At 36.0% G+C, this 26,340-nt stretch overlaps 1 protein-coding gene across 4 annotated transcripts in view; it reads right to left on the bottom strand.

Moving 5' to 3' along the window:
- LOC111639710 (mediator of DNA damage checkpoint protein 1-like) overlaps positions 1–26,340 on the bottom strand; it is a 44,541-nt gene that overhangs the window by 7,902 nt on the left and 10,299 nt on the right. For all 4 annotated transcript variants that reach the window (XM_023385642.1, XM_023385643.1, XM_023385644.1 and 1 more), the window contains 3 exons: positions 12,253–12,305; positions 9,164–12,169; positions 3,546–3,617 (listed from right to left, as the gene is read on the bottom strand). In XM_023385642.1, the coding sequence (XP_023241410.1) occupies positions 3,546–3,617; positions 9,164–12,169; positions 12,253–12,305 (3,131 nt within the window). The remainder of the gene's footprint in view (positions 1–3,545; positions 3,618–9,163; positions 12,170–12,252; positions 12,306–26,340) is intronic.

Below are 26,340 nucleotides of genomic sequence, written 5' to 3'. Positions count from 1 at the left end.
CGCGGTCCTAAAATTAAACTTCTCTTTCAGCTTTACAGATTTATTCCTTAAATTTTAACCGCTAGATAATTGAGTAATTTGTTTATATTAAAATGAGTACAAGGTACGAAAAAAAAATTGAACAGAAAAAAGTAAACATCAATTTATTTCCTCTTAAAGTAAACAACGAACGGGAGAAAAAATGTAAATATCCTTGGGAAGAAGCTTTAATATTCATTATATTCGCATCCTCTAAAAAATTATTGAATCGTTCCAAATCGTAAATTTTTTTTTCTCAATAGTTTAAAAGAGAATACCAGGCCCGTAATCGATCTTTTCGAATCTTCCTAGGCCTGGTTTTCCCGTTTTTTAAATAATTTCTAAGCAAGAGAAAAGAGCATTTTATTCATTAAACGAACCGAATTACACTTCGTTATCCGAAATAAAAACAAGAAAGATTCCAGTTACAATGTCTATTATAACCGAAAGTTATCTACCAGGTAAGGCCTATCGATGATCTATAATTGAAGGTGGCTCATTAATAATGCTTTTAGGCCATTGTCAATTACAGAATACGCTGTAATTGGAGTAATTTTGTACTACGCTTTTAAGTTAGGAAGCTAAATAACATCTCTTTCTTGCTTTTTATGTTGAAGTATAATACTTTGATTACGAAGAAGAGAATTAAATTCCAATCGCTTAAGAAAATTTTATACATTTACCTGTAAAGAAATGTTATTGTGTATAATTTGGGATTTTTATGGTTAATCTTACAGATTTATAGAGAATATAGAGCAACAACGACGCATTCTACTTTTTTCGGTTTAATAATTTTGAATGCAAATCGATCGACGCGAAAAACAAATGTTTTAACGCTTAACAACGTGTGGCCTTCTTTGATTAAATGACAGAAATAATCTTTGGACGGTTGCGATAGCCCGTATCTTCGGTATATAGGTTAACGTGTACGTTAAGAGAACAAAAGTACAATCCTTTTCGTAGTTACATTGTTTCTGCCCGAACATTCCGAAATATGAGCAATTTAATAATAGAATAATAAAACATTGTGAAGACTTCCGTCTCGGTATACGGTAAGGCTTCGTTTCACGAAGATTTTCATTAACTAATATTTCAAAATCAATAGCAAAAATTCGAGAACACTACAAAGTCTGACCCTACTAGAGATACACATAACCCCCTTTATCTCCCCGCCCCCTCGACCTTTAATCACCAAAATTCAACAGTACCGATCCCCCTAATAAACAAACCTCGATGGAAAATTTCAGAAATTTTCGACAAAAAACAAAGAAGTTATTAAGCTTCAAACAGGGTGAACAAAATCGTGCCCCCCCACACAAATATTCATACATACGGATATCGCCCCCGAATTCTTTTTCATTTCTCGACGTTTCAAGGTAACCTGAATCCAAAAATATAAAAATCTCGGGGCAGGGGGGGGTAATTTTTTGATCGATCCCCATACTTTCCCTATATAACAGTCCGGAAAGTAAAACGAAATACAAGCGATCCAGCAACGAGTCGACTGTAACTTTCCCGACTGTTACGACATTTTATTTTAAAAATAACTTTTATATTATTAATTAATCATGATGAACCAAATTGTTCCTAATGCTAATAACAAGTAAAATCTTAGTTAAGTCCGATCCGACCGTTCACGAGATACGATACGTCACCCCCTCGATTTTCCCACCCCTCAACCTTTAAACCATCAAAATTAAATAGCATCGATACATTATGTACAGTACAAGCTAACGTGCCGAATTTCGTATCTTAATCTATACCAATACTGAGATATTAAACGAAATAGATGCCAACACAAATACAGTACCGCACAGTACAGTACAGTACATATATATCCACGGAAATGTTTCCCCTTTTTTTTTTTAGACTTTTCTGGGTTCGTGGATCTCAAAAGATGGAGGACTAGGATCAAATTTCACACGATTTTTCAATATTTTCCCGTGTTATGTATTGTAAATAACAGCCGGGAAAGTAAAACGAAACACATTGCGATTGTTAGCAAAGTACAATGTACTACTTTGAGCTTACTTACACGATTTAAAAAATTATTTAATGGCTAATTATTACAGCAAATATTAAGAATATTAAAAAAAAATTTGATCCCCGTTGTATTATTATATTTTGTTCTTCTCTACCGTATGTTCGATATGCTCTTATTTAGCGTTTTAGGTGTCTTGTTAATAATAAAAATACGTTTTATATATAAAGGAATAATAAGATTTAATATATTACAGAGGATATAACTGCCCTAAATTATTATAAAAGCGTAAAATAGAAGCGAAAAAGAAGGAACCAAATACTTGCTCGTCTCGTCTTCAATTAATTAATACAAAAATCTAATTTTAACAATTTAATAATATAAAATAAAAAAAATATATTTTGATTAATTAATCGATTAATCGAAAAGTCGACGATTAATCGACTTATTAATAAAGTACAACGGTTACGACTCCGGTCGATATCTTTCCAAATGTATTATTAATGTAAGAAAAAAACCATAATCGCTTTATTATTCGTTTATAGTTAATTAAAATATTATTTGACAATAATTCATTTTGTAAGCTTTTAATACGAAGGGGGAAGAAAAAAATGGGCAATAAAGAAGGATTAACATATAAAATATTTTAATTAAAAATTTTCCAAAGTGAATAAGACTAATTAAATCAAAAATTCAATACAATAAACTATTTAATTATATCGTGTGTATTCGCGTTAATTGGATCTTTAGTCGCAATTAATTATTTTTATCGAATTAGTCCGGTTGCATTAAAAATAAAAACTCTCCGACGTTTATCGACGACGTGTTTCACTAGAAAAAACGTCGTCGTTTCCGTAAACGTAACTATCGAACGTCACGAAGAACGTCGAACCGAAAACGTTACACCGTAATATTATTATATTTTCGTCGAAATAATAAACCCTTTGATTCTAATTAGTTAAAGGGAAAATATTACGGGTTATCAACTATCGAAAACCGAAATAATCGGCATTAAATTGCTTCTTAAATAAAACACCTTTACCTTATTTAGTTACTAGAGAGGTTGCGGCCGAAGTTTTCGTGTCTCAAACGTGAAAACTTCGGCCTCAATCTCTCTACTAATTATCAAAATATTTTATTATTTTAAGTAATTACGTATTCCATACTTTTACTAGTTGTTGATTATTAATATATAAGAATATTTTTATTTAGTTAATGACTTTTTTTTTCATTATTATTAATTAGTAGTTGCCGAGAACTTTTCGCTAATTATTAACTACTTAAAAATAAAAGTATCTATTAATTGCTAAAGAGCGAAAACTTTTTACTAATTATTAAAGGAGTAAGTGTAGTACTGTACAACAGAAAGTATTCAAAGAATAAATTTTATTTGTTTAATATTATTAAATAAAATTAATTCGATTATTCTTCCGTTAAGTACCGCCTAAAATTTGTTACGAGAGGCGGCAATTTTTATTGTTTTTTAAGTGTTTTTTTAGCCACTTCGTTCGATTCTCGTAAAAGAAAATATCAAATTTTAACTTACTGGATCACAGTTTTCTTCGGAATCGAGTCTTTTTACAGGAACAACGGCTTCGGTAACGGAACTTACGGATATCTGCAATATAAACAAGCCCATATTTTATTAATTACAAGGGAAATATTACATCTTTATCTATTAAAATTACTACGAAAAAGAAGAAAAATTGGGGCAAATTCAATTCGGTGAAAACTGGCTTTTAACAACGAATGGGGTAAATAATGAATTTTCGGAGTATTAACTTTAGATGTTTTAAGGTGTATCTTAACTTATATATAGTGTTACACGCATAAATACGTCGAGAGCGCTCCGAAGTAGACAACCGAAGGTTACTACATTTTTAAAAAGTGTTCTAGAAAAACGATAATTCAAGAAAATATTACCTTAGAATAATGTTTATGGGTTGAAATTTAAAGTACGCATTTCCGGTCTTAATATTACCATGGTATTCGAAGCTAATCAAACGATTCCTAATGGCGAAAAGTGCAATATTTCGTAATTTTAACTTCATTTAGGTGAGAAATTAAAGTTTATATTTGGAAATTCTGCTTCGACGTTATGAAAATTACCACCGCTTTATCGAAAAATAGAATATTCATCTTTATATTCGGCCCTAGTGAAATACTAAGGCCAAGTTTAAGAATATTTCTACACAAAACAATTTCCATCTTGTTCTATGGTAAAACTAATTACGGAAAACTGATTAAAGCCCAGGTTTTATTGGAGATAAAATTTAAATAATAAAGCAAAAGTGGAACGAGAAACTGTCCGGATGAACTACACCGTGAGTTATTCTCTACAATATTATGTTAGCAAGTATTATCATTCCACTGTGTTATTCACAAACTAATTAATTCAAGCAAATCCAGATGTAACGATTTTCCAGTGCTCCGCTTAATTAACATCAGATCACTAAGTGACCAACTTTAATTCATTCGGTCATTCTATCTTTTCTATAAACGAACCCATGGCCGGCTCCTAACCAGAATCTAAACTCCGTCTACCATAAGCGGCCATTGTTTTTATCCGGAAAACCGGGAGCGAAACGTGTCACGAAACGTAATTTTCGGCAAATTCTCCGGAGCATAAATGGCGCCACGTTCGTCTACTTAATTTACGAATTTTAACTTTAATATAAACCGCCTTATCAATTTAAATTTGTCGTAAGTGGTGGCTACGCCAGGCCGAGCGAAGGCAAGAAATTCTCATGCTCCGCTACCCCACCCCAACCAAGTACAAACTCTTATAACTTCCGTTTCCGGTATTGGATGACTCCGAAAATCGATAGGTCCGGTCGCACGAATATTACGAATTTTTGATAGCGGAATTCGTTTCGCTAATCCGTTTATCAATTACGGCCAATGCGTTAATCGGCGAGGGACGGGCCAGCGTGGCTGGGAAATTAATCGCTGCGGTTAAAAAAAAAACGCGTTTATCAATCGAAATTTCGGCGTCTATTTTTTCGTCAAATCGATGCATTACCAGCATTTACCGTAACCGTTATTATGGCGAAAATACAACAATATTTTTCATTATCTAACTTATTTTCTGGGAATAAATTTCCAAGAAGTCATTCGCGAACCTCCGTTCCACTGCTCCAAGCTTTGGACTCCGACTGTATTCTTCGATTTAACAATAAATACCTTTCTAATTTCTACAGTTACAACAAGTACTTTAACAGATTCCACAATCCCTAATTCTACGAACTATTTTCCTACAAAAAATTGTCATTCGCTTCGATGAATCCGCTCTTGTAGAAACCTCTATCGGAAAACTGTTAATGATTACGAAAGGTTAGAATTTATTAATAACGTTTATACGTAAAAATCCAACCGGTATTTCCAAAATTTATACGCTTATACCTACACACGTACTGTACTTACGAAATTATAATCTGTAAAATTTATATTTGAGATTCCCAACCGGTAAATGCAATACGCTCGCCTTATTTTACGGTACTCGAAAAGAGATCCGTCAATTAAACAACGTTGAAAAATTATCGATTTATTTGTCGTCAAGCCACTCGTTTCGTTTTTATATTAAGAATCCTTCTATCATAATTGATCGCTTGGTTATTTATTAATATAATTATCTACTTTTAAAAAATCGCTGCAAAATTACCACCGGTTTAACCAACTCTGGCACACTTTGGGCATTTGCTACGCAATGGAGAAGGAATATTCCCTACCCGGCCCATATCTATGGGCATGGTAGGGAATAAGGATGTGGATTTTGTAGACTTTGCTTAACAATAAGAATAAAAAAAACGTATCCGCACGTGGAAAGGAAAGCAAAACCGATTTCGAACGACCAGTTTCGGCGCCACCCTCAAAAGAAAAACGAAAAAGAACGGAACGGCTAACGAAGCGCGGGGACAATTTAAATAACGAGTTTATTTAAATTGAATATAAAAAGCAGAAATAAAAAGTAAGCTGGCTTCTTTCGGAATGATTAATTACATTTATACTCAGCAATATTATTATAGAGAAGAATATAATACGCCGTAAAACTGGAACTGACGAGAGTAATATTCCCTGACGTGTAGAAGATTTTTGTATTTAATTTTAATCATTTATATATATAATTAAGANAACATATATATATATATATATATACATGCAGCTTTAATTACGTACGTGATTAATTTAATCCGTGTTAATATTTAAATAAAATTGGCTACGAAGTTTTTAAAATAATCAAAAAAACACTCGGCTTTCTCGTATACATTTCTGCATCAGAAATGTTATCTTCGTCTAATCTAACCTGGAGATAATGGATTCTCGAATAAATCTATAAGAAAGAGTCTGTAAAGAAGTTTATTTTGAAAAAGTAGTTAAAAGAAGGCACGACCCATTTAAGGTGTATAGAAATAGTCTAGTGATTTATTTTTTGTCGGGGAATTCTGTTTCCTCCCTAAGGTAGAAACCGAAAGGAAGACGAAGAGAGTGTGCCCGGAGCGGGAATCGAACCCAGATCCCTCTGATAGAAACTGAATCGCTATACGAATATCAATCCGAAAACGTAAATCGAAAGTTTAGCGAGAGAGAGAATTTTGAGTTTTCGTTTTTCCACGCGGATCCGATTTTGCTTTTGAAATTTCAATAAAGAATTTACTCGGGAGAATTCCGACAGCATATTTTCACGCCAGGGCATTCGTACCCATTAAATTTCGCCGCCCAAACGTCTAAAAATAGTGTAACAATTAGAAACGTCTCCTTAAAATACGTTATTTATATCGTTATAATTTTATAAAATTTCGGCGCAGAGTAAAAGAAATCTAACAATTATTAATATAAGATACAATATCTACGTATTTTATTTGTCATCTCCGTGTTTTAATTTATTTTTAGGATATTTAATTGTTACTTTTATCTTAAATCGTGTATTTGTTGTTTATAGAAACGGGCATCCGGGTAGAGTCCGAGAACGAATTGGCTTTCCGCCATTTCTAAGGGAAGAAAATGATTCGGACTTCGAACGTTCTGCCGGAACGAATTAAATTCCAAGTGCCAGCCACAATCTTACAACCTTTGTCGACTTATAGAGTCGTTATTTCCGCGTTAAAATATTATTTTAAAATGAAAAGGGATCGAGAAGCCTAAAGAAATAAAGGCCAAAAAATACCGATCCGTTACCGGAAACGTTGGTATTACGCACATTTTCGACTACGAAATAATTATACTTAGCGGCCTTTATACTATTTTACGGCAGAAATACGGTCTTTTTCAATATTTCTCAACGGAGAAAACTGTAATTTCGTGGATCGCGGCCAAAAAAAGCCCGTGCCAAATAAATAACGAAACGAAAAAGACCGAATGCCACAAAAGTCCAAAGCTTACGACGTTGGGCGTTTCTAACGAAAATAAAAGCCGACGACAAGTTTCGAGATCCCGAACAACGGATTCGATTTCGGATTGTCGCTGACGCACCTGCCTTTACTTCACCCCCCCTGAAGATACTTCGGATAAGCGAATTTTTACTTTTTCGCCCAAACAACCGCATCCAAAATTCACGCAAAACAAAAACAAACGTTTACGAAAACAGTTTTTGCAAACGGACGAAACACAAATATCCGAAATTCTTCCCCACGTGTCTAAAAGAAGCGAAACAATTGATAAATCGTGCAGAAGTAAATGCCAATTCGGTAAACGTAATCAAAACTTTCGTACCAAGTCTTTTAACGCCTTAACAAATCTATAGGACCGTTTCCGGTATTTTTCGCTATTTACGAACGGAAATTTTAAACCACGACGAGATTTTTACGCCTGTTTTTGGAATTAATCGATTCCAATGTTATGCCGGAATTTCGCCCGCCGAATATTTTCGGCAGAAATTCTTTCTCGACTAATTTCCAATTATAAACAGTAATTAAGAAACACACAAAAAGGATTTAAGCCCCACTCCCGTAACAATACAATTACGATTTTCGCAAATTATCTCAGATTTACGTGTTTCGTTCGCGCCCATACGAAGAAGGCGGAGAAAAGTACTCGTGCCGAAAACTGTTCGATTCGGCCGTATAAAAGGTGGTTATAGTTTTGTATTTGGGGCATCGTTCGGACGAGCGTTTTATTATATTTTCTCAATAAAATGATAAATGGTTCCGTTAATCCCCACCGCAGAATTTCCTTCCACTTCCTACCACAGACTGTGATGGATATTTCCTCCGAAAAAAATATTCATTAGCGCATCACTCTGCCCACGTTTAAGTCTACGAAACAAAGAAAAATCGTAATATTCGTCCCGCCATAAATTCGAAAAACCGGATGAAATATTCGTACAAATTTAAATCCTTCCGGCTCGGTCGGCCGGACAAAAATTACCAAATTTCTTATTAATTTACCACGCCCGGCCGGAACATTTTTTTTCGATTTTCCTAGCCCCTTTTATGGGACGGAAGTTAGCAAAATATATTTTTCAAATAAGGTATTAATAAGTCGCCCCCGGTTAACCGACTTTCCCACCACCCTACGTTCTACTCCGATTCGAAAAAGAATTCGAATTTAATTAAAATAGATAATAAATTATTCCTTTAGAATGGCGTGGAACGAAAAAATTCCACCGGAAGAAAATAAGAAAAAAAATCAAAGGGGAACTTTAACGTTTATATAAAATAAAGCATTTTGGAAATAATTGCGGCCGAAGGTAAACCCGTACTTAGAAAAGGAGGGCGCGCTTATTGGCGATAAATACGTCCGCATCCACTAGACTAATCTAAACACGTATAAAAACAGAGCACACTTGGAAGCGTTCCAAATTGGGGACGATAAGAGTAATCTACAAGAACCTGTTCTAAGCCAGGGACTCAAACAAGCAGACTTTATTTATTTTTACCCATTCCCTCACCTACGCCTCTACTACTTTCGTCACTGTGTCGTCGCTGGTGGCTATTGTCTGGTCCGACACCGATCGCTTCCTCCCCCTAAGTATTAAGCGCAATTTCTGTTCGAATGATGAAAGGAAGAAATCGCGTTTTCTTCGAGAAATAACGCCTTAACTTTTACCGGTTTACGCGAACCGAAAAGATTAAATCATCACAAAGATTTACTGTTAGATTGCGATTAGAAAAGTAAGGTTGTAAACGTTAGAAGAGTGGAGCCGCAAAAGAAATAATGGTCACTCACCACGGGTACTTTGGCTTTCTTGCACATCGTAGCTTTGAGAAATTCGTGCACCAATTCGGATCTTCTCCTCTTGGCGCGCATCTTGTTCAAAATTGCGAAATGGCCGTTGCTTTGGCAAGATTCGGTGGCGCTGCCGAAATCGTCTTCTCCGTCGTCGTCGCCCTCGTCGTCCAGATCCAGACAGGGTTCGGGAGGTGGCGTGAACGACGACTCCAGACAGTCCGAGAAGGTGGGTTTGAGACGGTCGAAGAAGCGATAAGGTCCGAACAAGTCTCCCAAACCCCGGTAGTGACCGTTTTTGAAACACAAGGCGCACACCCAATGCTTTTCTCCCACCGTTCCGCCTCCCGGTTCCGTTTCCGGCGCGGGCGCGGGCGACGACGAATTGGGTATTTCGGCGACCGTCGTCGGCTTGGGTCCCGGCGTCAGCGGAAAGGGTCTTTTGGGTTTGAGGAATTTCGTCTCGTCCTCTTTAGGAGGGAGGTTGACCACGGTGACAGATAGTGGCCTCTCCCTCGTGCCGCTGATGTGCACGTAGGGACCGAAGTAAAACCCCCGAATTTTGCGCATCTGTTCCGTGGTGGCCGCGTCCGGTTCGGCCCGTTTCCTCCTCTTGTAGGGTCTTCGCTCCTTCTGTTCGCCCGGAGGTTTGGGCTTGTTCTTGCTTCCACAGGGGCGCCCCCGTTTCTTCTTGGGCGGCACCAGCGGAGGAGCGTTGGGGTCTTGCAAAACGCTTTGGTTTCCCATCATTCCGTCCGGCATCAATTCGGGATATTTGACGTTGCCGTCCTTGGTCAACAGGGAAGAGAAGACGGAGCCGGATTTGTCGTCCATGCCCATCTCCGCTGGAAGCTTGGGCGACAGCGGAAACATGTACGAATTGGGTAGACCGGGATTCAAGACGGGACCTCTCAGACCCGGAGAGTCTCCCAGAGAAGAATTGGCTCCTTGCAAGGTGTCCTCTCCAGGTACCAGATCCCTGTTGATTCCCGGAGTCAGGGAGGGAATGGGATATCCTCCGTGGCCCGGCCATCCCACGTCCTTGTCCGACTTCATGGCGTCCACCAGACCGTGCTGCCCGTTGACGGGATGCAAATGAGGGTAACCGTAGGGATTGTAATCTCGTCTGTCGAATCGGTCGACGGTGCCCAAACTGGCGCCCGCGCGCCTTCTTCCGCCTCTTCGACCCGATCCCCTTCGAGTCATCCTGAATCCCTTCTGGCCTCTCATTTCGCCCGGCATCAGGGGATCCCAGGCGTGGTGGGCGCCGTCTGGGTCCAGGTGGGGTCCCGAGTTGGCCCTTCGGCGTCGAGCGCCCCTTTTCATTCCGGAGGCCAGACTGATGGGCAGACAGTCGTCCGGCAGGCAGTTGCGGCCCAGAGAGTAAGCGCCCAAATCTTCGACGGGGGAGATCTTGTTCCATCTGTTCAGGGGGCCGTAGAATTGGGGCGAAGCGGGAGCGAATTTTCGGTCGGAATTTTCGTCGTTGACATCGTCCACTTGACCGTTTGTGATTTCGAACTCCTGCAGAGTGGAATTTCTCTTGCTGGCAGACCAGAGGATCGGCTTGTTCTTGGGCTGTCTGTCCACCGAATTGTCCAGGGAAGAGTCGCAGACGTCTCTGTCGTGCGACGGGGTCCTCCCTCTTCCCCTGCCCGACTTCCTGTCCTTGTCGCCCGTCAGAGAGTTGTCGTCTTCGGCCACGTCGTTTCTGGCCTCGCTCATGGACCCAATGCGGCCGAAGTACTCCTGCTGCTCCCTGTTGTCCGAGTCGCTGGACCCCCGACTCAACTCTTCTCTCGCCTGCGTCGGGTCGTGGTTTTGGTGGCTCCCGTTTGTGATTCGGACCTCGGGGGCCGCGAAAGTCTCAAATTCCGGCCTGTTGCACTGATTGGCTTCTCCGTTGACCAGGTTGACCGCCGACGATTCGGCGCCCACCGGGGTGGCGTGAGAATCGCTGCGAGGAGAATTGCTGGATGTGGAATCGGGGGCCGAGGCGTAGGTGGAACTGGTGGGGGTGGACAGACAGGTACGCGGCGGAGTACACAGTCGATTTTGATCTAAATTGTAATAAGTGGGATAAGGTGAGCCGGGATCGCTTCCGGCCAGCTGTTCCACCGATGAAAAATACGAGCCGGGACGACTGGCCACCGGCGTGTTCGTCTGACTGTTGGACATTTCGTAACTGGCTCGAGTGATGGGAGATTCCACCGTCTCCGCGTCCAACATGACCATTTTCTGTAGAGACTGCAGGGGGTCGGATCCCCCCACTTGATTCGTGGGGCTGGTGCACATGGGTTGGCGCGCGGCGGAAGGTGTCAGGGCCGACGGAGACGGCGGAGCGGTTTTTTGGGGTTGCGGATGCGGCGTGATGGCGGGCGGAGGATGATGAGGAGAGGGCGTCGTGGGAGGTGGAGAGAAAGGCTGGCCGTGAGCCGGCGACCGGCCGTGACTAGGTAGGGGCGACGGGGTGGTGCGCGGCGAATGAAGGGTGCCCGGGCTGGGGATCTGAGATTGCGACCAGGAGTGGGGCGAGTGATTAGCTGAAGATGGCACCGCCAACTGTCGAAAGTGCGGATGCGGTGTGGGAGGCGGAGCCGACGTGGCGCTCATGGCGCCGTGGGGAGAATGCATGGGAGGAGGAGGCATGTGGGGAGGACTCGCCATCATGGGGGGGCGAGGCGACGGTTGATTATACGACTGTAAGATGTCGCTAGGCGTGGTGGTGGCGCTTTCGGTCCAAGAAGTGCCCTTCATCTGCTGAAGAGTTCGTCCGCCGCTATACATCGAATGACGATTACTATACAACTCCTGACCCATGGGACCGTAATGGTTTTGTGCCGGCCCGTAGGGACTCATCTGATGGGCAGAACTGTAGGCCAGACCCAGTTGGTGATTGCCCGGATTTCCGTACTGGTGAGCGTGCGCCGGAGGAGACACGGGGTGAGGCCTGTACGGAGAAGGTGGTTGGTAAGAAGCGTAGCTGTTGGTCTGGCAGTGCGAACCCTGAAATAAATTGCAAATTGTCATCAAAACCACAGGAAAACATCCACTTTGTCGTTAACTCGAAATTATTTTTTACTAATTACCATTTGACTCTCGTACGGCCGATCGGAATAATTCATTGCGGATGCTACGGAGCCTGAAAAATAAAAAAATAAACTATAGACCGAAGTAACAGCCAATAAAACAATACTTTATAAGAATCGATAGGAAATCGAATTAAAAACTACATTTTTAAACGGTAAATTTTTACAGTTTACTGGCTCCGGAAATCGACAAGACACGAATTACAATAGATAAATAAATAAATAAAAGTTTAAAGGTGCAATTTAAAATTTCATCGAGTAGACTAAATAAAAATGAAGAAAAGTTTGGGAGGGGAGGAGGGAAAAAAAACTAGAAGAATTGTTTCATTTAGTAGTGCTTCAACAGATAGAAAGAATCGATTGTAGATGGCATTTTGTATTTTAATGAACTGGGTAGTGTACAATGGATAGTGCTTATGCCATTCGCTAATTGGCTTGCGATTCTGTTTACCTTGTTGGCAACAAACTGAAGGTTCGAAACTGTCATACGAGCGAAAAGCAGTACTCGTTTGGGAGAAAGCTGCCAGCGAATACCGGGTTTTAATGCGATCCGTTTTAGCCTTCAGGCACCGATCAATGCCTGGCTCGCGCGGACCGTCCGGGACTGCTTACATCAGCACCGGATTCCGTTCCCAAGCGGGCCACTGTCGTTCCAGGTTACCATGGCGACAGGGATAGTAAAGGGGTTGCGCTCGATGACGTCAGAGAACGGGCGGCTCTTCCGCAGTATGCCTAATTTTAGTGTTGTTTGCGTTAAAAGCGAGAGAGAGAGAGAGAGAAAGAGTGTTAATTATCTATAAAAGCGAAACGGCGACTCTTTCGTATAATTATAATCCAATAATATATATCTATATCTATATCTATATAAGAAGGAAAAAAAATCCATATCTTTTACTCCCGACCAATCATTATATTCGGACGTTAAGGTCTTAAAATGCTTCGGGGGACAGAACAGAAAATGGACAGAGAGGGGAGGAAGAAAAATCCAATCATGAAGAGAAGTTAGTTTCGTCGTTCTCGTGTAGATGTCGCTGCGGGCGAAATGAAAAGAGTTCCCGCGTTTTGGAGAAGTGAAGGAACATGATCAAATGTTGATTGCGTGCAGCAGATGTCGATGTGGATGATCTCTTGGGATGGATCCGGTGTCTCCGTAAATGCCAAGAGACAATCGAGTGGGTGGAACCCACCTCGTTCTCCCTTTCTATTGGACCAAAGTTTCGCTTTTCAATTACTCCCTCTCATTTTTACGCTTTGTAATTATCGCGTCTTTTCGTATCGAATTATCGTTAACCGGGTTACGTTTACCGATTTGACTCCTTTATTAGAGCCAAAAATAAATTCTTTCTTTTAAATATTTATTTTTTAATAAATCCGGTTAGTAGTACCCGACTCTCCGCACAGATGGCGCTAGTAGTTTAAGGTCAATTATTATTCGAATAAAATTTGCAATTAATAAATATTAAAATACTGAATGGAGTCCGATGACGTCATAGACGATAAACTCCGTTTATTTAATTCGTCAATGAAATTTCCCGTGCGTGACGTCACTATCACGTCGTACGGCTTCTTCCGCGGTTTTGAATTACGAAAATAATTTTCGCCGACTGAAAAAAAGACAAAATGATTTTTGTATCGGAAAATTTTGAACGTTTTTTTTTTATTATTTTTGCTTCGTTCGCGTGTCCGTCCGTACGCCAGATTGTTTTTATTTTTCCCTGTTGTAGAGGGTTAAAATTTTACATTTATCGCGCCGGTTGGCTTTCTGTCTATCCACAAGATTAAACCTCGAGGACAGATTTTAAAAATGGAGACGAAACTATACATAAGGGCACCCTTATATCACCGAATTTTCTTTACTTACGGGCCTACGAATATACCTTATTTTGGGAAAAGAAACACCACCACGGCGCTAAAAATCGCACCCCCCCAAATCAAATGTTAAAATACATAAAGTTACAGCGCTGCATTAACGCTATTTTAAAACATTTATAAAATATAATTATTAATAAGAAAAAGATACGATCGAAAATTCTTTTTATACGGAATAAACAATAAATTTATTTATCACTATCTATATAATGTATCGGCTCAAAAAACAACAAAAAAAAAACAATTTTTCTATCATTTTATCAGCTCGTCAGGTAGAAAACAAAAGACGGAATCAAATCAATTTACTTATTAAAAGTTGTCGACGGCCCCACAATCTGCTATTTAAATCTTCAGAAGTGTCAATCAATATTATCAAAATTTTGAATCCCGAAAAAAAAAAAAAAAAAAAAAAAAAAACATGAAACTACCGAACTTGGCGCTCCAATGTTTTAATGTCGAAAGCGAGAAGCGAGTGAGGTAACTCGATACATCTTTAGTAATACGATAATGATTATTATGATCACTACTTGATTTTCTTCAACACGACACGGCCATTAGTCATCCTACAAACTACTCCTCGTGTCGTAGTCGTCCTTTCTTCTATTTTGTCTTTTTCCTCCAAGCTCTTAGGCCTACATTAATTCATCTAATTCAATTCTTAAACATCGGGAATTTATTATATTTATAGAATTGGTGACAAGAGAAAAAGATTAACTTCCGGAACGATCAAATCGTACATAAATTTGTGGTGGTAGAGGTGGGAAATTTTTGCCGGCCGGTCTAAAATTCCGATTATTCGTAGTGGCGACCATCTGCAATCGGTATTCGTATTCCCCGTGGTGCCTACTTATAATCGTCGGTACCGGTCCCGACTGTGATTGTCTTAACCCGACCAACGCTAATCTGGGTCGTTGGTAATCCTCGCCACTCCTAGTCCCCCCGTCATTTATAACGCTAACTGTCCGAGTCGCGAGAATTTATAATGGACACGGTGCGAATCATCAGAGTTAAAATCACTCGAAATTCTTTTAAATGGTCGAAGCGAAAAATCGATATTTAAATCGATTTTCTTTAACTTAAGGATGTTTTCAGCATCTTCTTTCTCGATTTAAACAGTATTGTACTACAGTACCTTCGATTCGAGACGACGACGATGATAAATTTCGTTAACGTTCGTCTAGCGGTATTTTGATTTTAACGCTTAATTTTTTACTACGCAAAGATTTATAATTACTTTCTATAAGTTAATTAAACCAATCGTCACGTAAACGGCACCGGAGTCAGAGAAATTATATATATATATTTATTAAGAAACGTTTATTGGTCTGGGGTGACACTGTTATCCTTTTCGCAGTTTAAACTAGTCCCAATTAAGCTACCGTTACGCGTTAAACCAAAAACGTAGTCTCGACCGTAAAATACTAATTTATAAAACGAGATAAGGCCTTAACGAAATCTACCTTACCGGCATTTTTACTTATTAATGTTATATTTTTATAAGGATCCACTCGGGATCCACTAGTTTCCAATGTAGTAGGCAACGTTAACAGTTAAGTTTCTCCATTGGAAAATTCGGTACGCGCAATTCATACGGTGCCGATCGGTAGGGAATTTTCCGTTCCTCTATATAGGCCTATATAGCTTATATTTTAGGGAGGAAGGGGCTGCATCCATCGTCACATAGGCACGGTAAAATAAACGAAGACACACGAAATAAAGCGGAGTAATGGCACGATTTATATTATTTAATATATTATTAAATATAAAAAATTTTACCGTGTTATTTATTTTAAATTCTAATTAGTACGTGCGCTTAATTTATTATTATTATTATTATTATTATTATTATCTTCCGAAATATGTGGATTTAAAAAACGAGATTTAAAAAGAAGAAATTCTACCTTGTATTTATTCTTTTTCTTTGAACAAATATTGTCGGTTTACTGTTTGTCGTCTTAATATTTTATAAACCTTAAGCTACTTTATTAATGAATATACAATATAATTTATTAAACTGTATCGAGAATTCAATCGTTTAAATGATGATGATGGGAAAGTTGTGTATTAACCAGGAAAAATATCGACCCTTTTTTGAGCTTAGCGCTAGAGGAAAACGCCCAAGTACGGGTTATGTTCCGATAGAACATATCCTATCGATGATAAAAAGCACCTGCTGGAACTATAAAGACTTTCGATCCTTACACTCCAGATTTTACGAATTATAATAATTCGACTTTTGACCTTTCCCACTCTTCCACGCTACCCTTTCGTTACTTTAGTTTTAAAGACTCAATTAAGACTGTTAAAAATGCAAAATTACCAATCGAAATCCGAATTAAATTACAAAACATCGACGCCTCTAATAAAATAAAACGTAGAAAAACAAGAAATGCCAAGGGTTTGTTTTTTTTTGTGTGTGTGTTTTTACAAATTTCTTCACGGTTTGTGATAAACAAATCTAACAAAACAACACAAAATATTATATCGACGGCTAAATAATAGTATCAGGACGTAAAATTTTCCATATATATCAATTTGAGTAACTTAAAAATTATGATGAAAGTAAAATATATGTGTGTGTATATATATTACGAGGGAGAGTTTATAAATTATCCACAACGACGTGACCCGATATTTTAGTGACAAAAAGAGTTTGTGTAAGTTCGAAAACATTACGAAAGAAATATAAAAGGGGGACGTAAAAAAGAGGAAAAAAAACGTATCGAGAGAATTCTTCCAGATCGGAATGTATAGTGCCATGCGACGACAACTATCGGAACTGTTCTCTCGGGAAGGACGAAAAGGAAGAGAAAAAAGAAATAAAAAAGAAAAAAACTTAAAAAGGGAGGGAGGGAACAAATGCCACGTGGGTCTGTTGCTATGACAACAAAACGCGAAAGCACGGATCGATTTTAAAAGAGGACATGTCTCGCTAATCCCAAGTCGCTACTCAGTTCGTTGCAAAGTTATCTCGAATAACTTCGAGAACGACCAATAGGGGTGCAACGACATCGGTTAATCGGGGTAAAAAAAAAAACGAAGGATCGTTATTTCTTTCGGCATTATGACGTATTTTGGGAATATAGTTTTAGGGATTTTACCGTAGGAAAAAAAAAAAAATTCCCAAATATCGCTGGCGTTGTTTACCCGATTAGTCACGACATTAATCGATCTTCCCGAAAATACGGACCGCTTCGAACTGTTTTTTTTTTCTTTTTTAAAATACTCTTTAATTAAAAGACGGGAAATTCTCGTTAATTGAGCTTTATACGCCCGCTATTTTAAATTCGTCTTTTACGAAATTCAAATCTTAACCGTAAGCCGCCATTGGTTAATCGGCGCTGGTGACGCCATCTTTCGCGGCACGCGGGTAAATATTTAAAAATATCTTTGGTTTAAACCGGTTTCTATGGCTTTTAAATATAAAATTATCAGTTTTACGGAAAAAAAATCATAGTTTTGAGTCTTTAAACGTAGCGAAATTCCAACCAACTTGGATCGTTTCGAATTATAACCACTGTTACAACAATAGTATTTGACGAGTAATTATAAAATCAAAATACATCAGATTCGATTAATACGTAATAATTCTTATCGAAACTATTCCATTATATCATTTTATCTCGGTGTTCTATTTACTGAAAGCTCCCAGTAGAAATCGACTTTCCCTTTTCAACCACCAGTGGGTCTCGACTTCCTGTCACGTGTCGCAACCGAAAGTCTAATTTCCGGTGTGCAAGACTGGAATCCAGATTGGTCGAGTCGAACCCCTTCGAGAAGGATAGGAATGTGTGACTGCAACTAGATAGTAAAAGCAAAATGAAAACGCGGATCATTGATTCGGCGAATAGTTTAAATAATTGTATTAGTTTCCTGTTGAAAAAAAAATAAAGCAAAAAATACGCGATTTATTGCAGTCAAACATTTCGCAAAGAAAGAAAATATAAAGAAAAAAAAATTACTTTATCGACGTAGGTTTATTTTATTTTATTTTTTCTGTCTATCGAACAGTTACTAGGCTAATTCGTTAAACACTAAGAGAAAATCTTTATAAGCCATACTTTTCAAGTGTAATGTCGGAAATCGCCACCAGATGGCGACACGCGGGTGATGTATGCAAGGTTGCAAAATCTTTCCGCTCATTATAATAAACGCTTTTCCCGCCACGTAACGCATCGGTAACGCCGGATGCGTTTAAAAATACGGGCGGCAGGGGCGAAATAGGCGCTTAAAATGTTGCCGTGCCACGTGACAACGCAAGGTCACGATTACGAAATTGACGGAGTCGAGTGCATTAGGTATAAAAGATTTTTTGGCGAAAAACGAGACACGCCGACGAATTTCGACGGCTTCGAAACGACGATCGAATGTGTGCCACTTAAAACAATCGAGGAGTGCCGACCGAAACGAGTAATATATAAATAAATTTCATAACACGTCGAAAGCAATTTTCCCATCATAAATTTCAAATGAAGGTATAGTAGTTATATTTAAAGGGGGGGAAGGAAAAAAACATTCTTTATTCGTGTAGTGTTTTTAAAAATCTCTCGGAAAAGCGATGAAACTTAGTCGAATATTGATTTATTCTCAGATTCCTTGCGAAGAAGGAAGGAGGGCGGGTTTTCAGTCCTATCTTTCAGTAGACATCTGGGAGGCCAACAACATCGATCGTCCTTCAGCCTCTGCATTTCTTACACGAAATATCGGATGAAGTGTGCAATCCCTAAAGCACACGTCCAAAGCCGGACACATGCAATTATCGCTGGATGGAAATTGATCTTTATACCCTCGAAATCGCTCTCTCGCCATTTTGTTTTCAAATTACGTAATAAGGATTGAACCAATCTCTCTTCTCCTAATCAAAATTTCGTCGTCTGGTATAAAAAAAAACAATAATAAAATTTATAATCTTTTAGATCCTATGCCACGTACTCAGACGTAAAGTTTTTTTATTTTTTATCTTTTTTTTTATCAGACATCATCAATCATTTATGAGAAATCGCGTAATTCGATAACTTCTGATCTTATACGATTCAAAATAAACATTAATGACGTCAATAACGAAATAACGAGTTTCGATTGGTCGGTTTTAGTTCTTTTAACTACAATTCCGTCCAGCTACCGCGTAAATTTGAAGAAGGTATAACTAATATTTTGCCATTAAACATTAGTCGATTGAGGACGAAACGTATCGACGACGAGAGAAAAATAATATTAAGACCTTATTACCGAAAATGTATGGCGATTTTTAAAAGTAAAAATTCATAAAATTGATACAGGCGACACGTTTAAAATATTAGAAAAAAAAAATCCGGATTTTTTTTTTCTAGTCCTACGTGTTAAATCCCAGCATGAATTTCGGTAGCACAGAACGCAAATAATGGATTCGAGGCGTATCAATTTTGAACATAAACACGCCACGTACTGTACTGTACAACGTCGTATTCTTATTTTGAATAACATTTTCATGAATTTAATTGAATACATATTCAAATAGAAGAGCGAATTACTTTTTAAGAAAGAAAAAGAAAGGAAAAAAAAAATCCGTATATTTTTAGATTAAACTTAACAGGCCTACTTATACGGAATTTTTATTCGATCCTACTTTAGGTACATTTTTCATGGCAAAATTGGCAAAAAAGTAATTTGTGCTAATAATGCCGAGCCATGCCAAACGCCGTCCTTCGTTATTATCCGTTTCTACAACAAAATTGGACAAAACGGAGATGAGAAAAGGATTAAACAACGTTAAAAATGGTCATTCCGCTCTTATATATTAACTTATTATAAACCCTGATTAATCCATCTTCGTGTTACTATAACACCGAGAAGTCCGTGTTTAAAAAAGTATATTTTTCTATAGGTTATAACCCCTATTTTCTCGTGGTTAAATTGTAAACGCTTAAAAACAATTATATATAATTAAATTTATATTAAAGAAACATAATTTTAAGAATTTTTGTATGGTTTACTCTAACATAAATTCATAAATTTCTAAATATATAGGGCCTTATTATTTTCTTATTCAGAAATTGTAAATTTATCTTTAAATCTAAAATATAAACTTAACTTTTATCGATATAATATTTTAAACCGGAACAAATTACGTAGAAAAATTTTGCAAATCAAATCAATTTAAAATAATTTAATAATAAAAAAAATATTCTAAGATATATTGATATCGGCATTTTATTGAAATATTTTGTATAATTTATCTAATAATTTCTATAATATTCTATAATATATTAAGTTAACAAATTTTTCTAATGTAGGGTGGCCCCAAAATCAGTTAACCGTATTTTATTTTGCGTATTGTAAGAATGCGAATCGTCAGTTGCGTTTAGAAAACGAGTTTTTGTTTTAAAAAATTAGGTAAAACGTGATAAAAAAAATATATATATATATATATGTTACTGTATTTGAGTGAGAAAGAAACTTGGTTTTCATAATGGTTAACTGACTTTTGGGCCTCCTTATAGCCTATATAGATAGGCCAGTATATAATACAGTATTTCTTATACGCTTAAAACTGGTAGCTTTGGAAGATTATATTTATATTAAATCATTTTATTAAATTTTTATGAGTTAAGTCTCGTATAAATCATGATTTTCATCTATGTAAACTACCCAAACAAGTACAAAATAATTATAATTGGTTAATGATATATTAATATCGCTAAATTGGGATATATATATATATTGAAAATTAAATTATATATTTCCATAACATATACAAAAATACTTTTCAACACACCAATACACGAGAGATAATCAATTTGCTCTACTCCAGTCAATTATATAGGCCTAAATAATTTCAAGAACATTTTATGGATGAAAATACACATATATAGGTCTATAAATATATAATATATATTGTACAGTACATTTATTTGGCTATAGATAATTAGGCGTTATTTAAAAGAAAAATAAGAAGCTAAACTAGTAAATATACTTTTAAAAAAATCATCAAAACACACTTGTTATTACTAAAAAAAAAAATAGCATTAGACGACCGAAAATTTCGAAATTATTCCAATCTTACGTGTCTCTAAATTGAATTAATTCAAACGTTATAATTAATTTACGTCTACATAGATTCATAATGGGCCCGCATGTAATCTACTCGAATATGCAGGTGTATTTCCACCTGCAACATAGAGAGAAAGACGTGTTATTATTTAGGAAAATGAAATCTTTCAGTAGACATCTGGGAGGCCAACAACATCGATCGTCCTTCAGCCTCTGCATTTCTTACACGAAATATCGGATGAAGTGTGCAATCCCTAAAGCACACGTCCAAAGCCGGACACATGCAATTATCGCTGGATGGAAATTGATCTTTATACCCTCGAAATCGCTCTCTCGCCATTTTGTTTTCAAATTACGTAATAAGGATTGAACCAATCTCTCTTCTCCTAATCAAAATTTCGTCGTCTGGTATAAAAAAAAACCAATAATAAAATTTATAATCTTTTAGATCCTATGCCACGTACTCAGACGTAAAGTTTTTTTATTTTTTATCTTTTTTTTTATCAGACATCATCAATCATTTATGAGAAATCGCGTAATTCGATAACTTCTGATCTTATACGATTCAANTTAATTTAATTAATTAATTAAAAGAATACAATAATAATATTAATAATAATAATATTTTTTTTTAAGTTTCCGCTCTTTTATTATTACAACTAATGAAAGAAAATATCGTATAATATAATATAAATGTCGAGCCATTTTGCAATAAATTTTGTCTAAAAGGTAAAAGCCGTTTGAATGATATGAGGTCGTAAACCACATGACTATCGTAGCAATAACCTGGTTATTTGCTAGTAAAGACAGGAGATTGCAGTTAGTCTGTGAAAATAAAACAGGAAGGACGAAGGGGAAGAGAAAAAAAAAAAAAAGAAAAAATCAATTGAAATAACAGCATCGTTCGCTTTATCTAGAACTACTCTCCTAACAAAAATTTGATTACATTTTGACACCCTATATAATGATCTAAAAAGCGTTTATGCTATTGATTTGTCTGTTTTGAAGATTGTTGCTTTGACTACGAGTTTTTACCTTTTAAGAAAGTTACGCAGCGTATACTTTACACCGTATTTGTCTACCCTCCATAATTAATATCTTTAACAAAATTTCGTATCGGCAGCCTACAAACATTTATACCAAACGGCAAGTTTCGATAATTATTATCTCAACACAAAATACGGATAGTAAACAGGATAAGTTACGCTCGAAAGAATATAATAAACCTATCTGATACGTTTACAAGATATATATATATATATATATATAGCCTATATATGACTTAAAAATATAATTTACCTACGATTTATATTGTAAATATCTCCGTTGATGAAGTATAAAACTATATAACTCTACAATTGTTTGCGATTAAAGAAACTTTCTATTGATTTTAGAATTCTACAGAAATATAGGACGCTATTAATTCCGGAAAATTAAAATTCTAGAATACTATATTAATTGTAGGAATGAGCAAATTTCTGAAGGCACTTTGCTGTAGAAATCTATGAAAATTATAGATTTTTAACAGTGTAGAATATGTAGAATTGTAAAAATCTATAAAATTAAAACAGGAAATACGGGATATCTTCTACCATCATTTTTCACTTGTTAAATATTTCTCGGTAAATTAATAAATACATCGTCGCATTTTAAATTATTTTATTTTATTTTTTCCTAATAAGTTTCGCGCGGACATTATAACAAAATCATAAAAATTCTTTCGTTCCCGGAAATATCACATGGAAAAGAATAAGCGACGATTTGTGATTAAGCGTGAAACTTAATGAACAAAAGAAAAAAAAAAAGGAAGGGTAACCTACGTGTGCGAGGGTAAAGAGCACGGTTTGAGCTAACTCTAAAAAACTGTCCACCCTACGATCATGTGATTTTGCGTGGCATTTACGTGCTCCACCCACAGACAGGGTGGTGGATGGACTTGGCTGTTGCTAGGCAGGCACCTCCTATCCACCCACCGCTTTCGTGCCAATGATGGCGTACTACTTTGCTTCAGCTCTTTTCCGACAACACCCGATGCCTGTCTTATCGCAGAAACTTGCCTCTGGTGAAGTAGAAGCTGTTTATTCGGTTGGAAACAGTTCTTTTCTTAGATCAAATTAAGGTATTAGTCAGACGTTATGTCTCTGTTTGAAATGAAATCATTATTTTAAATATGCCCTATTACACTGGGATCAAACATGTATACATTAAAAATAATAATAATTTTGACATTATTCTCATGTTAACATCAAAAAAATTGATAGAAATTCTCTTTATATCAATGTCAAACCGTAATTTGAATGTATACATAAGCAAAAATTTTTAATCGAATTTTGAAGTTGTTCGCTTCCAACACGAACTTTTTTTTTCCCCACCTTCGAGTTCCATTTCGGATGTAAATTTGATGTGGATAACTTAAGAGTAATTATATTATTTCTAATATATAAAAAAAACTGCGCGTTATATATCAAATTTACGCTTGTTAATTTATTTAAACTTAAATTAAAAGAATAAAAAGGTATTCTTTAAATCTGGGTCATTGTTTGTTCGACATTGGAGAAGATCAAAATTCCTTTTACAATAATAAGATTAATAGAGAAAATGCGAATTAAATTCAAATTAATGCAACTAAAAGTTGTATCGAATAATTATTTTCATTGTTTTTTTTTATATCAAAAGTATTTATTCAAAGATTTATGTTTAATTTATAAGTTAACAGCGTGTTAAAACATTGCGATTTTTAGTATTTATTCTTATTTTAGATTTTTTTATTATAAAAGGCAACAACATAATTATAGAAAAATACATAAAAGTCGATTTATTATGTAAGATTTTTATTTATATCAAGTTTGAACTTATTATAACCATTTTATAACAAAATTAAAATGATTTATTTTAATCCTAGAATATATTTTATATGAAATTCAACCAAATAATTACTCGTATAAATAGTATTAAAAAGTATTATTCTATTGATTAACACATTCATAGTGAGGTTAACCTTTGTATTTTCAAGAGCAACTCGCCCTTCAAAAAGAGAGAGGGGAAAGAAGAAGAAAAAAAAAACATTTAATGACTTTAATCTATTCTGAAAATAACAGATAAAATAACAGAATCATTTAGAATAAATTTTCTAACGCAAGAAATGTATAATGAATTTTATTTTATTTTTTTTTGACTTTCTAAGTTCGTTTCACAGATCGAGTTGCTCAAATATTGATAACATTCAGTTATTTCAATCGAGCGTACAAAGTATACAGAAGTTACTTTACGTGAATCAATCGAGTTTGATTTTTTGTATCGAATTAAATCGCTGTTTTGAATGAAAGAGAGTATCTTCAAAATCAATTAATTACTTTAATTCCTTCGAAGCATTTAATTTTACAAAATAATAATAATAATAATAATAATCAATTTAACACGTTCTGTACACAAGTGCAGGCGTACAAAAACTATTAAGTTAGTAGCGTATATATTAAACAGATACAAGACTTTAATATCGGAGAGGAAAATATGATTTAATTCGAAAGTAATAATTCAACTCACAAAAGAACTATCAAGAAAATAATTATTTTCCACTTCTTAAATAGATTAAAATTGATAATTTCCACAACTGTAAAGAGGAGAACGGATAAAAATTTTTGTTTATTTAAACGAATAAAAATACATATATATTTTTTAAAAAAATATACAAACAATCGAGCGTGATTAAGAAGAAATATTAAAATATTCTCACAAATTTTTATAAACACTTGGTTAGAAAAAATAAAAAAGTACGCCATGTTGGAAGAAGAAAAAAAAAGAAGGGGAAAAAGTAGGTTAATTGGATGATTCGGAAAACAATAATATCGAAAGAAAAATTCAACGTCTTAAGTGTTAAAAAAACGAAAAAACAATCTTTTAAATTTTAAATCGTTTCACAGAAGCTACTCCGAATTGATATTCAGAGTTGCTCTTTGTAAAAGGCGCATGCTCAACTTTTCGTCGGAGAAGATTTGTCTTTCTGCCTCATTGAATTCCTTCGTTCTGGTCCAGATGAACGGAAAGAGCTCCTATTAATTACGGGCTTGGCAATAAAAATTTGTTAGGAGCCTCTTCATAATGCAGGAGATCGCGATCGATCTTTGCTCCGTAAAAATAAGACGAAAGAAGAAAGAAAAAAAGAACCTCCCCGTACGACTCACATTCTTATTGAAGACACAATCTCTGTATTATTTGTTAAAGTTTATCTTTATTTTAAATATGGCAACACATCCACTAACGACGGGGACCGTATTGTTTGGCTTGGGGTTTCGTCTCCCAATAAGTAAAGATCAATGTTTATTCTTCGTGTTTTTTAAGTTTATATAAACTGTTATCAATTCTTAAAAATAAATAAATTTAACGCGGTATCTTTCGATCTACGTAATAAAATACAAACACTACTTAAAATCTTATAGATCTATCTATAATTTAAGAGCGTGTTTCGCTAGGCGGTTGGAGAGGGTGTTTCGCTGTATCCGGATGCCTGAAGAGTAACGAAATTAATATAAATGTTACTTTAAAAATTGATTTTGTTAAAAGTATAACCCGAGAGAGAGAGTTAGTTAGAAAAAAAAAAATAAAAATAAAATAAAATTAGTCGAAAGAAGCATTTAATATATCAATAGCCCGGTGTTATCATCAGTTTATTACGTAATCATTACCCCGGGTTATCCAAATTAAAGAAGAAAAGCGTACACGCTAGAACGTAATCTGCTACAGAAAAATATATGAATAATTCAGTCCTTATTACGTAGAATGCAAATTCCAAAAGGGAAACAAAGCTTCAAAACTCCCGATAACGGTAAGTTGTTAAATTTTTGCTTAAAGCAAACCGAGCCAACGAGGTGGAAATTATTATATTTTGTTTCTGCCTGTCATTTTTAAGAACACGACGCTACGAGAATAAAGAAAAAAATGCATATAAATATATATATATAAATTATTTTTGTAAATAATACTAAAGTCAACAATCAACGAACAATTTCATTGTTTCGTTCTTACGGGAGAAAACAATGTTTTTCCGAATCAATTTAAAACCGAATTATCGTATCAATGATTTTTGTCAATAACTTAGACCAAAAGCAATCCTCTAACAAAGAAGATGAATGGTTTTTAGACAAATTCTTTCCTCGGGCAATTCAATCCTTTCTTGAGAAAATGCAAATCAAT

Source organism: Centruroides sculpturatus, unplaced genomic scaffold, assembly GCF_000671375.1.
Source record: "Centruroides sculpturatus isolate CEXI.00-Female unplaced genomic scaffold, Cexi_2.0 scaffold1369, whole genome shotgun sequence".
NCBI classification, from domain to species: Eukaryota; Metazoa; Arthropoda; class Arachnida; order Scorpiones; family Buthidae; genus Centruroides; species Centruroides sculpturatus.
Note: the sequence above shows the minus strand (reverse complement) of the source record. Positions and strands in the feature narration are given on the sequence as shown.